The sequence below is a fragment of the Danio rerio genome, chromosome 12 (genome assembly GCF_052040795.2).
Source record: "Danio rerio strain M-AB ecotype USA chromosome 12, GRCz13ab, whole genome shotgun sequence".
NCBI lineage: Eukaryota > Metazoa > Chordata > Actinopteri > Cypriniformes > Danionidae > Danio > Danio rerio.
This window is the reverse complement of record NC_141032.1, coordinates 35956036-35975373: the sequence shown is the minus strand read 5'-3', so window position 1 is coordinate 35975373 and position 19338 is coordinate 35956036. Positions and strand designations below refer to the sequence as shown.

The 19338-nt window shown below is 42.1% G+C and overlaps 1 protein-coding gene across 4 annotated transcripts in view; it reads right to left on the bottom strand.

The window, feature by feature from the left end:
• The window catches only part of nherf1a (NHERF family PDZ scaffold protein 1a), a 61276-nt gene that overhangs the window by 19386 nt on the left and 22552 nt on the right, over positions 1-19338 (bottom strand). For all 4 annotated transcript variants that reach the window (XR_015503288.1, XR_015503286.1, XR_015503287.1 and 1 more), the window contains 1 exon segment: positions 17274-17444. Coding sequence is in view for 1 of the 4 variants with exons in the window: in NM_212707.2 (NP_997872.2) it covers positions 17274-17444 (171 nt within the window). In the remaining 3 variants the exon portion in view is untranslated.

Below are 19338 nucleotides of genomic sequence, written 5' to 3'. Positions count from 1 at the left end.
GGGAGATTCAGGGCAGGAGTGGGTATTCAGGAATGCAGATCCCACACACCCGTTCAGCAGGCAATTAAAACACAGCCGACAAACAACAGCTCTCTTATGAGTGCCTTTAGCACAGCATACACACCAAGAGGCCATTAGGCCAAGTAAAAAAAAAAAAGAGAGAGAGAGAATTTACTTCATCGAGGATGGTATGATTTTATCCTTAAATAGGTAAATTAATGTCCTTAAATTAAAATCCTGTAAACAGGATTTTTTTTTCAAATTGTTTTTTTTTAACATCCAAAATCTTTTTTTTTTTTTTTAACGAAAAGAAAAAATCCAAAATCTTGGATGCATTTCTTTGATCACACTTTATTAATTTACATCTGTAGATTTGAAATATAATTGCCTTAAAGATGTTACTTTTAAAGTTGCTTTATAAAAGTAAAGTTTATTATCATTATTACAAATAAAAAAAACATGTTTATGTTGTTTTCTCAAATTAATTGTTTTTGCCATAGATCTGTACTTCATTAGCACTTCTATAAACCACATTTTTATTCATGTCTGTATTCTAAATTCGTTTAAAGGATACGTTCACACTGTAGATACTCTGACTGATTTTATTTTAACTTTGTACTGCAAAATCTTTTGAAAATCTTTTTTTTCGTGTCATCTACATTATTTTTTAAATAATTAAGAGAATAAGCAAGATTAAAAAGAACAAGATTTCCAAAATCTCATTCAAAACATTTGACTGAAAATATTTACACTTTGATATAAAACATTTATATAGCGCTTTTCTGGACACTCGAATCATTTTACACTTTTTGGGGGTAATCTCATCCACCACCAGTGTGCAGCATCCACCTGGATTACACAACGGCAGCCATATTGCACCAGACCACACACCAGCTGATTGGTGGAGAGGAGACAGAGTGATGAAGCCAATTATGATATGGGGATGGTTAGGAGGCCATGATGGACAGAGGCTAATGGGAAAAATTGGGCAGGATGCTGTGACATCCTAGGATTTATAACGACCACGAGAGTCAGGACCAATGACTGTTAAAAATATGGACGACGCGACAGCCCCTTTTCCCATTGAACGCCTTGAGGGCAAAACGCCTGCTTGACGGGCACAAACTGTCGCAAAAGACTGCTGAAATTGGAGCCTTGACATGCGCAGAAGGACTGTCTGATGGAGCCAGAGGAGGAGCCGCGAAAATGAGTCGAGCTTCCAACCAAACGCTTTATGTAAAATCAACCACGCCCCCCGAACTACTCAGCATGTGTTTGCTGTCATATCAACACAAATGGATGTAATAACGTTAACAAATATGAGGGTTTTATATATTTAATCGCGCCCGCTCCGGGCCGCAGCACATAACCTACCCGCGGCATCGCGGGCTGATTCCGGCTCGCATGCGGCAGCGCCGGCTCGCTAGGCCACCGCATCTGGCTCGATTGACTCGGGCTGGAATCGGGCAGTGAGTCCAGACATCCGGAGTAGGTCCAGCAGAGGTAGTCAGTCTGAGCTCTGAGGGGTAAGTCTCCGGCAGGCGAGAATCTAGCCGGAACTAGCCCGAGTGTATTTTGCTATCTGGGTGGTTAGGTGTGTATCAGCAAACTAATAAAGCCCGAAAAAAGCCCTGATTTTAGCGAATAAACAGTGTTCCACCAGGATCATGTATGTCAGAAACTGTAGTTTACTGCTGAACTCATTTTGTCATGGTAAAATAACAAAGAAATCGAATTATAACACTTCAGTCTCCTGCCGAAGCTCAGACGCGCTGCTTTGAGAAACTGTCAATCACAGCTGTCAATCACGATGACACGCCTAGCATTAAATTACTGCTAAAAACAAACTGTTACAAAAATGAAGATCTGCACCTATTTCAGCACAATAACCAGTGCCTTAATCAACCAGAACCATCTTTCGGGACTAGGGTTGTAACAATATACCGGTATGACGGTCTACCACGATTTGAACGTGCACGATTATCATACCATGAACAATTGCATATCAACGGTTTTAACCCTTAAAGACCGAGACAGCCGCCCGCGGCTAAAAATAAGTATTGCTCTTAAATGTTTAATAACTTTTGATCCGCTGATCTGATTCATACAATTCAAAGATTGGCATAAAGAAGAGAATCTCAGCTTTCCAGTGCTGTATCACATAACATTCGCGGACTTTCAGAGGCTCCGGAATCAGTGCGGTTACGTTATCAAAATTTGACTACGCTGATTTGACAAAGAAACGCTCGTCACTGTGTCTCCGGACAAACCAGACATGATACATTGATGCATTATCCCTCCTCCATGCCCAGATTGGTTCAAACTTGCTATATCACAACCAATAAGCATAGGTTTCGCTTTTGTTTGTGGACCAACAACGAGCTTTTTGAACGACACGAAATGAGAGATAAACAAAACGCAAAAAAAAAGCTTTGCATGAAATAATTCTCATACTAAGTACTTTTGCATGCACAGCAGCACAGAAACATGACAAAACAGTGACAAAGCAAAGACGAACTGCTGCTCTTGCTGTTTTCAAAAGACGCAAATGAAGGTGCAGCTGTTTGTCTGCATTGCAGACAACCATATCCAAATCCATATCCACAGACAACCATATCCATGCTGGCACATAAAACCTAAGAATGTTCCATATTGAATCTAGTTTCGTTATGTAACTATTTATAGTATAGTAAATATTTATATCTATTTTTTACTGAGGATTTGCACCATGTTTATTTGGACTTTGACACATTATTTATTATTTTCATATTTTTTTATTTGTTCATTGTAAGTGGTGTTGTTTATAGTAACTGAAAATATATTATTAAAATTTATTAAAAGTCAAATTTGCTTCACTGTTCTATTATTTTCTAACATTTGTAACATACCGTATACCGCGAAACCGTCAAACCGTGGTATTGTTTTAGACGATTATCATACCGTAAAAAATTCATACCGTTACAACCCTATTCGGGACATTTTATTGCAAGTGTAATAAATTTTTTTATTTGGGCTCAAGTCTCCTTCATTAACACGGAGGAGGCGGGCTTTATGACTTGTACTGCAGCCAGCCCCTAACGGCAGAGACCTTCACTCAAACGCAGGCTTGCGGCACACTTGGTCAGGACCTTGATTTAACATGGTCACTGAGTCCCCATCAATATACTGGGGCATTAGGACCCACACAGACCACAGGTTGAGCGCCCCCAGCTGACCTCACCTGCACCACTTCCAGCAGCGACTTAGCTTTTTCAGGAACTGACTGGGCACAGCCATGCTTAGCTTCAGTGGGTGACAATGTGAGAGTTGCAGAGAGCTAGCTGTCAACTAGTATTTATTTGTACCTGACTTCATCCAATGTTCAGATTTTTGTGCAAGAAGTGTATGCACATGATGAAATAATTAAATAAGGTCATAATGAAATAAAGTCTTATTTGCATATTTTGATATATTTTAGAAAATGTAATACCAAAAATAGAAAATAAATAAATCAATTTTTAAACCAATATTTCATCCAAAATTGAAAATTTTGTAATCATTTACGTACTTGTTTCAAACCTCTTTGTGTTTCTTTCTTCTGTTAGAGACAATAAAAGCAGCAGCCATTGACATTTGAAGTATTTTTCTTTCTACTATGGATGTCAATGGTTCCCCTTCGGGGGGAACTTCAGCACTATAAGTGGATTTGATTGTAAAATCCACGCATTGGGAGGTTCGGTTCAGAAGCTACTCGTCTGAAAGAGTATTGAACGGGCCAATTAAGAATGAATTGGCAGCGCAAGCCTGCGCAGGTGAGCGGCATAAGCAATCAACTGAGTATATAAGCTCACCTGGCGCAGCAGACGCTATCCTTTTCGCTTCAGAGACTTTCTGATCGAGTCGATGAGGGTTCCTCCTGCTGTGACCAGCGATTCTGAGCGAACGAGAGCATTCTCCCGGTCCAGAGTGTGTACACGCAGTGGCAGACGGTCGAGCTGGGTTTCTCCCTTGCCTGGCGTTCTTTGGGTCCGGTCCTCCAGAGCGGTGCGTATAAAGTTGCAAACTTCACAGAAAGAGCAACACAGTCGTGCAGCACGTCCTTATCAGGACGGCGCTCCGACTGTGCGTTTCTGGATGCGGTGGTTTCCTGTCCTCGGATGATGGGCGCGGGCACTGTGTTACATGTCTGGGGGTCCAGCATGTTAATGCGCTGCTCGCGGGCAGTTCATGTCGTCATCGCGATGCCATGACTGTTGCGCAAGATCGCGGTTAGCCTTTGCAAAAAGGCGAACCACCCCAGTTGTCCCCTGCTCTGCAGCGGGCACTCGGGCAGATCTGAGGGTTTCAGCGAGAGATAATCCGTCGCCCACGGGCCCGCGGACCTCCCGCTCCTCTAAGCGCTCCATCCAAGCTTCGGGCGGAGGAAGCGATCCGTCTAACAGATGGTAGCCCTTACGCCCGATGACACCGGAGACCAGATGTCCACCGCGGCATCGGAGGGTGGGCTTTCATTGTCCGATGATGATCCAGACCCGCTCGCCCCCTTCGGGCTGGTGAGCGCTGTCACTACGGATCCTGAAACGGACATGTTAGCCGTGCTTTCCCGGGCTGCTTCGGCCGTGGGTTGGAGATGGTTTATCCCCCAGCTCCGCGGCCGGACCGACTAGAGGGGCGTTCCCTTCTTCCCGGAGGTGCACAGTAGGCTCACGCGGTCTTGTAAAGCACTTTTTTCTGCTCGTGCTGCGTGTTCCTCCACCCTAACCACTCTTGACGGTGAAACAGCCAGGGGGTATGTGGCGATTCCTCAGGTTGAGTGCGCGATGGCGGTAAATCCGCGCGGCGCCTCTTCTTGGCGGGGTCCGCCTCGTCTCCCATCCAAAGCCTGTAAGTTATCTACCTCCCTCGGAGCTAGAGCTTACATAGCTGCGGGCCAGGCTGCTTCCGCCTTGCATGCGATAGCCACCTACCAGCGCTACCAAGCGCAGGCGCTGGCCGAGCTGCACGAGGGTGGGTCCAACCCAGGCTTACGAGCTTCGCACCGCCGCCGACTTAGCTCTTCGGACTACTGAGTCCGCTGCGTGTGCGTTGGGGAGGACGATGTCCACATTAGTGGTCCAGGAGCGCCACCCCTGGCTGATATGCGCAAAGTCGACAAAGTCCGCTTTCTTGACTTCCCCATATCCCCAGCCAGGTTCGGCGACACTGTCTGTGAATTCACCCAGGAATTCAAGGCGGTGAGAGAGCAGTTGGTGGGTGATGTCTTATCGGCGGTCCGTAGCCCGCTCCGCCCGCCGTGCCATTCATACCTGCTCCTCGCCGAAGGCGCCCGCCTACGAGAGCTGCTCCGCCCCCGCACACGCCTAAGGCGAAGCGAGCGCGTCGGGCACCTCGGAAGCAGGCAGCCCCCCTGCCCAGAACGCCGCTAAGTCCGGCAACGGACCGCGAAGCGCCCCTGGGACAGGCCATCTGGAGAAGAGGGAACTTGCTCTTTCCCCGCTGGAGGGCGGGGCCCCATTTCCAACGGCACTTTTTACTGCCATGAAAACATTATGAAAGGGCACTTTTCACTTCCCCAGATGTGACAGCCCGAAATCTGCCAGTCTGGGACGCTATGCTTTCTAGCTTGCAGATTCGGTGCGTTTCGCCAGTGGCTCACGAGCGCTGGGAGGACGGTCTCCTTTCTCCCACCCCTCGAGCCTCCCCTCCGGAGCTCGGGTTTGGAGTGAGAGCAAATATCTCACCTCCAGCTTTTCCGTGGGACCCGCGAGCTTCCCGGATCAGCACACCCACTCCGCGCTGCCCCACTGCTGGTACGTCAGCGATTGTAGCGATGAGTCCATTAGCGAGAGCTCTGCCTGCCTGGTTAGCGCGGGCCAGCTCTTCGCGGTGGCTCATACGCACAATCAGACTCGGCTATGCGATTCAGTTCGCGAAACGGCCCCCCAAGTCACGGGTGTGTATTCACCAGGGTCAGCCCCCTGTCCGCCCCTGTCTTGCGAGAGGAGATTGCTGTCCTCCTGGCGAAGGATGCAATCGAGCCGGTTCCTCCAGCCGAGATGGAGAGCGGGTTTTACAGCCCACGCTTCATCGTGCCCAAAAAGAGCGGTGGGTCACGGCCAATCCTAGATCTGCGCGTTTTGAACCGCTGCCTGCACAAGCTGCCGTTCAGAATGCTCACGCAGAAGCGCATCCTCCGGTGCGTTCGTCCTCTGGGTTGGTCTGCAGCATTAGACCTGATGGACGCGTATTTCCATGTCTCCACTCTTCCTCGCCACCGACAGTTTCTGCGGTTTGCGTTTGAAGGTCGAGCTTGGCAATACAAAGCCCTCCCCTTCGGGCTCTCTCTGTCTCCGCGGGTCCTCACCAAGCCCGCGGAGGGTGCCTCAGCGCCCCTTCGGCTCGCGGGCATCTGCATACTCAATTTCTTACGACTGGCTGAATTGCCCTCTCTTTTGATTATGCACAGAGTTGATTATGCACAGAGACAAAGTGCTCTGGCACTTCCACCTGTGGGGGTTTCAGGTCAACCGAGAAAAGAGCAAACTCGCCCCCGTGCAGAGGATCTCTTCTCTCGGGCTGGAGCTGGACTCGGTCACCATGGCAGCGCGCCTCTCCGGAGAGCGCGCTCAGCTGATGCTGTACTGTCTGAGAGAGCTCGACAGTAAAATAGTGGTCCCACTGAAACAATTTCAGAGGCTCCTGGGGCATATGGCATCCGCAGCCGCTTCATGCCGCTCGGATTATTCTATATGAGACCACTTCAGCACTGGCTTCACGATCGAGTCCCCAGACGCGCATGGCACGCGCGCGCACACCGAGTCTCTGTTACTGCGCTGTGTCGCCGCGCCCTCAGCCCTTGGAGCGACCCCTCGTTCCTACAGGCCTGGGTGTCTCTAGAACAGGCGTCCAGTCTTGTTGTCGTTTCAGCAGACGCTTCCAACACGGGCTGGGGGGCTGTGCGTTGCGGGCATGCGGCTGCGGACCTGTGGAAAGGTACCCAGTTGCATTGGCATATCGCCTGGAGCTGTTGGCAGTGTTCCCCGCTCTCCACCGTTTTTTTCCGGTGTTGGAGCGGCAACACGTGCTGGTCAGGACGGACAGTACGGCGGCGGTGGCGTATATCAGCCGTATAGGGGGTATGCGCTCTCGCCGCATGTCTCAGCTCGCCCGCCGTCTGCTCCTCTGGAGTCATCCGCGGCTGAAATCGCTGCACGCCATTCATATTCAGGCAAGCTCAACCGTGCAGCCGATGCGCTCTCACGGCAGCCTTGCGTCCTGGAGAATGGAGACTCCACCCCGAGTCTGTTCAGCTGATATGGGCGCGATTCGGGGAAGCCCAGATCGATCTGTTGCTTCCCCCGAGATCGCTCATTGCCAGTTGTTCTTTCCCTGACCGAGTGCTCTCGGCACGGATGCACTGGCTTACAGCTGGCCTCGGGGCACGCGCAATACGCGTTTCCCCCAGTGAGCCTGCTCGCGCAGTTACTGTGCATGGTCAGGGAGGACGAGGAACAGGTTGCTGGTTGCGCCCCTCTGGCTCAACCGGACCTGGATGTCAGAGCTCTCCCTCGCGATAGCCCTCCCCTGGCAGTCCCTTCGAGAGAGCACCTACTCTCTCAGGGACAGGGCACCACCTGGCACCCTCGCCGATCTTTGAAGAGATTTTTAGACGCGAGGAAGACTTAGCTAATACCGTCACTCGGGCTAGAGCCCCCTCCCCGAGCGCGCCTATGCCCTGACGTGAAGTCTATTCACTGAATGGTGTGTCTCTCGCTGAGAAGACCCCCGTAATTTGCCAGATCAGCGTTGTGCTTTCTTTACGCCGAGAGAAGTTGGAGAGCAGGCTGTCGCCCTCCACACTCAAGGTTACGTGGCTGCCATCTCCGCTCTCATAACGCGGTGGCTGGCAGCACCGTGGGAACGCATAACCTCATCATCCGGTTCCTCAGGGGCGTTAAGCGAATTAATCCACCCCGCCCCCTCTCATGCCCTCTTAGGATCTCGCCCTCGCTACACAAGCCGCGTCAGATCCCTTCGATCCTCGACTCAGTATTTTCTGTCCCTGAAGACAGCTCTGCTGGTCGCGTTGATATCGATTAGAGGGTCGGGGACCCGGAGGCATTTTTCGGTCAGTGACTCGTGCCTGTAATTGGGCTGGCTTCTCTCACGTATGAGACCCCGCCCGCGATATGTGCCCAAGGTTCCTACCACTCCGTTTTAATACGAGGTAGTGAGCCTGCAAGCGCTGCCCTTGGAGGAGGCAGACCCAGCCCTTATTTATTGTCCAGTTCGCGTTTTGCGTATTATCCGGACCGCACTCAGAGTTTAGATCATCTGAGCAGCTCTTCGTCTGTTATAGCGGTCGGCAGCAGGGAAGTGCCGTACCGAAATAAGTTCCCACTAGATTGTGGATGCCTTTCTTCACTATCAGAGCCGAGATGAGCCGCGTCCCCCGAGAGCGCGTGCGCACTCCACTCGGAGCTTCGCATCCTCTCGAGCGCGCGCACGCGGCGCCCCTCTAACAGACATCTGTAGAGCTGCGGGCTGGGTGACACCCAACACATTTGCAAGGTTTTACAATCTGCGAGTGGAGCCGGTTTCCTCAAGGGTATTAGGTAACCCTTGGTGATTGAGGAAACAATTCGGTAGGGTGTTGAAACACGCTTGCTGCGCCATTTTCCCTAACACGGAGATACGTGCGCCTTTTTATCTGTCAGTAAAGTTCCCCGTCAGGTGAGCCCTGCAGATTCCTCCGTGGCCCCCAGCACTGACTCAGCGGAGGAGTCACTTGCTGGCCCACTACGTTGTAGGTCTGCCCGCTGGTCAGCCCGCGTTTTGGGTAAAGGTGCCTGCTATGCGTGGTCCCCACTAGGCGATCCCATATGCTTATTCAGCCACGGTTAAGTCCCCCCCCCCGGGCGGACCCGTGTCTTCCCTCCCCGCTAACCACTCTTTTGCTATGCGTACTCCCCCTTTTTAGGGCTAGTCCATATGTAAATTCTGCCATCTATCCCCCCTTGGGTAACGGATGGCCTCCGCAGCGTCCTCCCTATCGGGATTGCACGCTTCCCAACGTACTGTCGTATTTTCCTAGAATTATCTAGATGCTCACGACTTCCCAAAAAATATATATAAATCCGTAAAACTTCTGTTGAAGTAGGATAAATTAGGGCCAGAGACACGTTGGAGGACCGCGCCCCCCATGATGTGGGTGCGTCACGCTTGCTTGACTATCTCCTCATCGGGGGTGTTGGTAAGGTGCAGTCATTATGGCGCTTTCAATGGGCTCCCAATGCGTGGATTTTACAATCAAATCCACTTATAGTGCTGAAGTTCCCCCCGAAGGGGAACGTTCGAGGTTACTAAAGTAACCCTTCGTTCCCCGAGGAGGGGAACGGAAGCACTATACTCCGTCGCCATAATGACTGTCCCTTAGCTGTTGAAAGTCTCTTCAGCTTAAAAAGGATAGCGTCTGCTGCGCCAGGTGAGCTTATATACTCAGTTGATTGCTTATGCCGCTCACCTGCGCAGGCTTGCGCTGCCAATTCATTCTTAATTGGCCCGTTCAATACTCTTTCAGACGAGTAGCTTCTGAACCGAACCTCCCAATGCGTGGATTTTACAATCAAATCCACTTATAGTGCTTCCGTTCCCCTCCTCGGGGAACGAAGGGTTACTTTAGTAACCTCGAACGTTTCAACTTAATAACACTCGTCAGAATCTTCTGTTTTTTTTTTCTTCAACAGAAAAAACAAATTCATAAAAGTAAAGAACAACTCGAGACTGAGTAAATGGTGAGAAGATTTCCTCTTTTGGATGAACCATGCTTTTAAATGTAATCAATCAGCTAGGGGAGTATGGTGACAACTATTATTTGTTGTTTTTTTACCCTATTGAGCTACAGTGTCTTGCATTAAACGCCTCAGCTCTCCGCAATCTGAGATGAGATACGGAAATGGGACTGAAACTAAAAACAAGGATCCTGAGAGCGTGAAAACACTCAATGCTTTCAAGCACAGCCGCTGAATGAAGCCAGCGCTCAGAGAAAGGCCATTCTGAAGGAAATGAGACGTGTCTTTAAGACAAAAAAAACCTTCTCAGTCAGGCCAAAGAGGACCAAATCTACACTCTGAGTAAACAACTATGCCAGTCTTCATGCAGTGACAGAGCATGATTTTTTCAAATGTGTGAAAACTGAAAAACCACATGCCCACAGACTGTTACAAAGCTATATTTGCATACTGATTTACACTATCTTCAATGCTTTTAATGCAAAGAAGCCTGCTTAAAAGTCGCTAGATGATGTCACATGCTAATTAGAATATTCATGACCACGTCTAGCCTGATCTCCCGGAGAAATGCAAGTGTTTCATGTTTTTTCAGTTTAGTGGCTAAGGGGGTACTCACACTATGTACAGTTGCCTTGAACCGGGCCAAAGCACGCTTATCCCCCCTCACGTCTCCCCCGAAGGCCCGCACTCACATTACATTCGAGCATGGGCACAATTACGTCATCAATGATGCGATGTTCAGTAAGCGCTCTCGTTCAGCACAGTGGAGATTGCTTTAGTTATCTCATTTAAGTCGTTTGATATGCACGGACACGCAGTTAAATATTTTGCCGAACAGATCAGCCACTTTTGATGCTCATAAACAATCTAAGTCCTTGTGCTGCAGGAATTAGGAGGTTTGCTGAATGTGCGCAGCTGTTATGCAGTGAGGGGTTTGCGTCTTTAATTAATGACGACAGTTTGCGTTCATTGAACAGTAAGAATGATTAATAAATCCAAATGAAACTTAAAAGTCATGTCTCGCTTTCAGTTTCGACGGTTAGGCACGTTTTGCACTCACACACAAGCGTACTGCGCCAAAGCCCAAGTGAATCGATTCAGAGCACTCACACTTCTCAAATTAACCAGGAAACAGGTCTGGGCACGGTTCAGATAGCATAGTGTAAGTAGACCCTAATTCGTACGAATTTGTACTAGTTCAGTCAAACTAGTGTACGAAATGTACAATTTTAAAAAGAAGGCATGGCATCCAACCCCACCCCTAACCCCAACCATTATTGGGTGATGAACAAATCGTACTAAATTGTACTAATTACACTGTACGAATTCATACAAATTAGCTACTAAATCAAAAAGTTATGAATGACCGTGAGATTGCGTTGCCACATCGGCCATTCTGTCGAATTTTTCAAAACACGCGCACTCGAAAGGAACGAAATCACGACCCCAACCTCATTTATGGCTGTTCTACACATTATCATGGATAATGCTTCGTTTGATCGTACTGTTTTGTTTGGTCAGCTGGTTTGTCTATAAGCTGACATATGAGCGATCCACTGATGAATTGTAGCTCAACAGTGCTCAAACGTTAGCTGGAAATGGACGTTTTTTTAAACTTCAGTATTGATTGGTACCGAAATCTAGTATCGTGACAACCCTAGCATGTACCTGTTAAAGAGACTTTTTTTGAAGCTTTTGTCAATACCATGAAAATATATGTACAGTATATTATACAGTGCATTTAAAAAAAACAATTCCATCCAAAACATGAACAAGTCTATTTTATTATAAATAATTATCATATACTTTTAATTTTGTAATAATCTTTTATTTTAAACATGAATTAACCCTAAAATATATAATAAAAAATTACATGAAAATAACATACTAAAATATATATAAATTTTTTATCATTACAGCCTATTTGAAATGAATGAATGTAGCAAAACAGAGACTTGTTCTTCCCTATCAGTCTTTCTAGAACTTTCTTCAGTGTCTGTGAGAGTAATAAGTGTATTGAGCGTGTGCTGATATCAGCAGTGAGAGGTGGTGTGATAACATCCGTGTTTCTGGACTCTCCTCCGCCGCTCACTAATCCAGCACTCACACAGAGACAGTCATTACACTGAACACTCCTTCACTCTCAGATAATGAGATTAACACGCCGCTCAGCCATTAAGCTTTAACATTCTGAGTCAAACTGAAAAATATATAGGCAAAATAATACTCTACAATACTTGATTCTGATAGTGCACGATTAATTAGGAATTTTAATAATTTATTTTGCCTTTATAGTGACAGGACAGTAAACTGGAGAATATAACAAAGTTGGAGAAAAAGAGGGTGAAGGAAAGGGGTATGGGAGAGATTGGTTTGGGATCGGGAAAAGTCTGGGACTTATACACATATAATAACATTATGTATTTTGTATCCCAGTATGTTATCACTAAAAAAAATTAAATAGAGGCCGATAACTAATATATTAGCCCATAAATATAAATATGAATTTTTCTCCATGTCTGCAAACATATAAATATCTAAATTTACTTCTAATATCAGCATAAACTGATCTCTGAAATGTATTAATCAACTATTCTTTTCTAGCAAGATGGACTCAAACTCAGGATGCCCGGAGCACAGTTGTGGAAAAAAGAAAAAGAAAAAAAGTGGGATCACTGCTGGTTGATGTCAATTTAGTGAATGCAATTTACTTAAAATTACAAAATATTCTTTGTGTATAATATTTATGTGCAGTCAAGAAAGCACCAACTGTACAATATGTTTAAAGGCTGTCAGTGAGAGTCAAAATAGACAAAATGGCTGATTAATGAATAATTATAAATGACAAAAAGGCTGCATTTACTTTATCGAAAATATATTATAGCATTAAAATTGTTTTCTGTTGTCTTTTTTAAAGATGCTTCTTCAATTTCCATTTTACCATTAAAAAAAGGAAAAACTCCAGAAACCAGTCATACTTTATTTTAAGATATTATTATTGTTATAAATACACCTTTAGCTAAGACTTTTAACTCAATAAACTACTAATTAGCTGCTTTATTATAATCTAGCTAGGCAGTAGTAGGGCTTAGGTGTTTGGAAGGATTAGGGATGTTGAATAAAATCATATTTTAAATAGTACTACTAAACAGCCAGTATCTTAATAACAGGCAGGTCATAAGCTAGTAGTTAACAGTCGGAATTAGTACTTAAACTAAAGTGCTGTAAAAACAGTGTTTTACTGCTTAATTATTTTGTGTAATTATTTCTTTATCATTCTTTAATGAACAGAATGTCCAAATAATGCCTTTTTTTAAACAAATATTTTGAAATATTGCAGTTTTTAGCCCCTTTCACACATACAGACCTTTCCAGAAAATTACCAGCAATTGTTCCGAAAGAGAAGTTGTAAGATTACCGGTAATTTGCCAGAATGTTGCTTTGTAGCTATGTTTCCATCCAAAAATGCGAATGAACTTTTTGCGCAGAACTGGATTATCACATTAAAGATGTGCGAATAAAGCAGCGTTTCCATCCAACGAGTCAAAGCAAACAAATCGTCACTTACTGATTATCTAACGCCAAATATCAACAGTAAAAACCGAATTTGCTGCGATAAGAGAAGCTGCGTGAATCTTTTCTGCATTTAATAAATGACTTGCACCTCAGAAGGCAATACTGACACACAGTGGATGCGCAGTGGCGTTTGAAGGTGTAAGATGCAGAGCACAAATGCTCTTGATTCTGAAAGTCATTAATAATATAATAACACTAATACTAATATGGTTAAGGCGTCTTAAAATGACCAAAACAACATTACAGATGTTTTACAATGCACATCTTTTCTTATCGAATAAAAAGTTTTTTATACGCATAAAGTCATTTAAACGCGCATGTTGGCGTTTCCATCAACTGATTTTTTAAGAAACATAGCTACTGTGAACGCAGAAAGAAAATGGCGGAAAGAGCGCGTTCACATTTAGAACACGCTGATGTGAAAACCAATCAGAACATTCAGACGCATGTACATCTGCGCTGTTTATGAATATAAAAGCATTGAATGTTTTTTCCAGACACATTTAGCTGCTACATGTTTATCAGATAACGTTTCTATGTTCATTAATAATGCCAACTGTGTAAAGAATTATCAATAAAATGCTTATGATGAGCCGCTGTCTGTTTACAAGCTCTGCTTCAGTTGCTAGACGCGTGTGCACAGGAAGTGAAGTAGTGCTCCAGTGAGCGCCAGCACACTCACATATTATGTACATTTCGACATGCGAAAAGTGTTCCTCGATTTGTTTTCATCGAAGTTGTTCACACTACTTATCCATCCACAGAATTTGTGATGTAGTCAAGTGAGCAAACATTTAGCTGCGACTAGCGCTTCTGCCTTTGCATGTCTCTGGGACAAAAGCAGCTGCATGAATGCTAAAGCTTTAAATAAAAGTGAAACCATCAACAAAAGCCTGACCCCTTCTATGTTTACAAATACAAGCGCAGCCGTTTAGAGGTCATTTCTGGTTGATAATGTCAGAACTTACAAGTATTTTGCAATGGATTTGTAAACGGTCTTTTCCAAAACATCCGTAATCGCTTTTTTGAATTTACCGGTAAAAAAGCTCTGGAAAATCTCTGAATTTTTACAGATATCACTGTGTGAAAAGAGTTTTGTCACTCTTGTCATTTTATGTATCCTGTATTATTATATTAATAAAAGCTTAAACCTAATTAAAAACAAGAAAACAAACCTTAATTTTGTTAGTTTTTTAAACATTTGTAAAATTATGGTACACTTTTCCCCATGAATACGAATATAAGGATCATAGTAAAATTTAAACAAGCAAGAAGTTACATTCTATAGAAGCACAGCCGAGCAGTATGATAAAAATCTTAATTCATATTCTGATAATTATATTTATAGAACAATATAATAAAATTCAATCAGTTAATAGTTATATAATAGGGTTGTGTGTGTGTGTGTATATATATATATATATATATATATATATATATATATATATATATATATAGTTTACATGTAAAGCAGTATTTCTTTATACTTTTTTACATTTTTATAAGTTTTTTATAAGCACAAAACAGAAAAAAATATACAATCTTTAATACTATTTATATAAATGATACAAAAAAGAAAGAAAATAATTTTTTTTTTTTTTTAAATAAGTCAATTAATTTAATTCATTCATTCATTTTCTTTTCAGCTTTGTCCCATTGTTCATCAGGGGTTGCCACAGCGGAATAAACTGACGACTTATTCAGCATATGTTTTATGCAGCGGATGCCCTTCCAGCTGCAACCCATCAGTGGGAAACATCCATACAGACTCATTCACACACATACACTACGGACAATTTTAGCTCTCCCAATTCACCCATAGCGCATGTCTTTGGACTGTGGGGGAAACCGGAGCACTCGCAGGAAACCCATGCCAGCACAGGGAGAAGACGCAAACTCACAGAAATGCCAACTGACCCAGCCGAGGCTTGAATCAGCGACTTTCTTGCGGTGAGGCGATCATGCAACCTACTGCACCACCTTGATGTCCAGTAAATTAATAATAAAAAAAAATAATAATTTTAAAAAACAAAACAAAAAAAACAACAACAAACAAACATGCACCATATAGAGTAAATATTATACACCATCAACGTTTACTTGTTCAAACTCAAAACATTGAAAATGGAGAGCTAAGTAAAAATAAAATTGCCCATGAATAACAAGTGCCCTACTTTCAACTCTTAAAAAGATAAGGAAAAGGCTACTAATTTTTTTCAAACTTCTTAGAAGAATCTGCCCTAGCAAAACAAATTCTTTTAAGCTTAAGAGCAGCAACCATTTCAGTCAGCCATTCATGAAAAGTGGTAAAGTGGATTTCCAATCCATCAAGATTTATTGATAGACATGTGATCATATTTCTGACTTTATTCAGAACTTTTAAAAACTAATGATAACAGGTCCTACATCAAAACTTATATACTTAGGCTCGTTTACATTAGTGCGTTTTAGTTTTAAAACGGCGTTTTAGAATGAAAACGATCCGCGTCCACACAAGCGTTTCACCCAGCGTTTCTGAACTGCTCTCCTTCCACACCAAAACGCACACACACACACTCTCGGGCAAGCGCTGCAGCATTTCTACCCAGGTGAGAGCTGTGCTGGTTGGACTGCTCATCAAGCATCTCCCGCTGGATCTAATCTCACTATATTTGCTAAACATGATATTTAATTAATCTTGTTGTCTTTATCTAAAGACATATTCCCCAATTTTGGTCTTTTGAATCGATTACTTGTTCACAAGTAACGTGTTTTGGCTAAGCGCAGATAGGTTAATAATTAATGTAACCGCGTACATTCTGTATATTGAATGATCGATTGCCTTTATTTCCTATAATGTATAAACTTGTTGTCTGTTATACGTTTATAATGGCCATTTTTGATTATTAAAACTGATATTCAGCAAAAGAGGTTATGTTTCGTATTATCTATGAAAATGAAAGGAGGCAGTGTTGTTATCGGCTCCGTTTTGTTATAAATATCCACACAGTGAAGACGACACTCATATATGCAGCACAACTCCTCAACATTTCTGCTGTCTGTTAAGTTGCTAATATCAAAATGAAAATAGGCAGTTCCTTAAATCACGTTTTCATTTTACTGTTGAGAAAGTGAAACAACGTAGCCAGGGTGATGTGAATGAAGTTATAAAGTACACTGTTCCCTTTGAAGATTTACCCGTGTCCTCAGAAGTCTGTTTTTCATATCAAACTTGCGAAGTCGGAACTTACAAAGAGAGGATGCAGGACTGAACTGTGTGTAACGTTAGGCTACTTAATATTGAGGAAAAGCCCCAATCAGAGAGGCGAATGTCAGCAGCCCCGCCTCCGTTTTCAGATGTCTCCGTTTTCCCCCATCCACACTGAGACGGAGCAGCAACGTTTTAGAATGAAAACGGCCTCTTCAGCGTTTCCAAAATGCTCCGTTTTCAGCGCTCGAAAACTCCAGCGTAGTGTGGACGGATGGTGTAACCGTAGCAAAACGTATGCGTTTTTAAAAACTAAAACGCATTAGTGTAAACGGGGCCTTACAATGCTGTTATTCATATCTCCGCCTGCATCCCTAGTAAAATATTACTGTAAACAATAAATTTATGACACCACAAAATAAAAAATAGAGTTTAATATGAATCAATAGACTTTTTATTTTGTCCATTCGATATATATTGCACAGCCTTAATTAGAAGTTTTAGAAACAATACTGTCTGGTTTTAAGTTTGCCAACAAAAAATGTTCCAAACAAAGCCAGAGCAGAACATAGGTACACCTGAAAACAACTCTACTGTTGTCTGTCCCTGACTGAATCACTTAATACTGATTCACTTGCTCATATCCATTATCTAAGGCCAAAAGCTTACAGCTGATTGCTGCACATTCCTGAGCTTCACACACAGTTGTTAAATGACTGATTAAATATGGTGTATTATACCTGCACTATTTTATCTTGAGGCCGAAGTCCAGATTTCTCTGCCGGTGAGTCCTCATCCACCGCCCTGATGTACTGGCCGGGTTTTGTTTTCTCTGTGTGAAGATTAAAGCCATATCCGGTGGCACCTTTCTTTATGTGACAGAGACGTGGACGCAGCTCGTTCTTCGAGTCCTACAAAGGGACAATGAATACAGGACACCATTAAAACTAAATTCAGATATGCAGACATCTCAAAAGCAAAACAATTAGGAAAATATTTAATATGCTATTATATAGTCATCCATTTCTTACAAGTTGTAATCAGAATGATATCTGAAAAGAAATATTCAAATGTGACCAACAGATCTGAATGTTAGCGACTATTATTATTCCCTATATCACAAATATAGGGAATATATACTCTCATTAATGCAAAGACGCTTTTTTTAACATCATTTTCACCTTCAGCACACACCATAAAAGATTTGACTTGTGCAAGAGAAAATACTAATACACATGAAGAATTTTCGACGCAAATTCACTAAGCCGATGTTGATACACAAACAACTGATCAAACAAAAGTCGTCTGCTTCCTAAAACATTCAAGCTTCCACAATATACCGAGCAACATTTTCCAAACGCAACCACAGGAATGTAAATATTATACAAAGAGAACTATAAAAAGTGAGAAATAACTCCATGTACCATTACAAAGACGATTCAGCACGTCAACATCCAACAGAAGAAGCACTCAAAAGTAGAAGTAATGAAAGTGACCGCTCATATATGTACTTCCCTCTTTAGCAAATTTGTCTATGATATATGGCTGAAATAACACAAACAGATAAGACAATCAAACATCTACCTTCTGTACACAAGCACATATTGATCCATCAATGAGTCAAAGAAATCATTATGTATATATTTTTGGTGTTGCTGATAATGTTATGCGTTCTGTATCCCAGTGTGTCACTGAAAAAATAACATTTATTTGATTTGCAGGCCGATATATTAGCAGATAAACATTGTCAGTCAGCTAGCGCATGAAGGGGTTTCACCAGCGGAAATAATACATCATTCATTGGCTCAAAGATATCAGCCGAATTTTCTTATCGAACAGATATCATTAAAAATATTATTTATCAGCTGATATCTGGCCACTGATTTACAGTGAATCCATAAATTAAAAAAACTAAAACAAACATTATACCATTTTTTAAATAATAATAATAATAATAATAATTATTATTATTATTATTATTATTATTATTATTATTATGTGTAAGTATATGTATAATCTATGTATATACATATGTATACACTCGCACAATATACATACTTATCTTGTACATACCACTCTCATCAATAATAATAATAATAATAATAATAATAATAATAATAATAATAATAATAATAATAACAAATAATTATGATAATAATAAATAATTATGGAAATAACAATAATAATAATAGTAATAATAATATATGTAATTTTAAATAAAAACAATAAATAAAGCAAAAAGATTACACAGGATTTTTTAAACAACAAGTTTTACATTAATTTATATATATATATATATATATATATATATATATATATATATATATATATATATATATATATATATATATATATATATATATATATATATATACATATATTAATTAATTAATTAATTAAACAAGCCCAACATCATTATCCCAGTACCCCACAGTGTTTAATATATGTGTTACTGGGATAATGATGTTGGGCTTGTTTACTTAATACATATATATAATATACCATATATATATATATATATATATATATATATATATATATATATATATATATATATATATATATATATATATATATATATATATATATATATATATATATATATATATATATATATATATATATATATATATATATATATATGTATGAAGTCAGAATTATTAGTCCCCCTGAATTATTAGCATGAATTATTCTAATTATTATTAGCATCCCTGATTTTTTCCCAAAATTTCTGTTTAGAGGAGAGAAGATCTTTTAACACATTTCTAAACATAATAGTTTCATTAACTTATCTCTAATACCTGA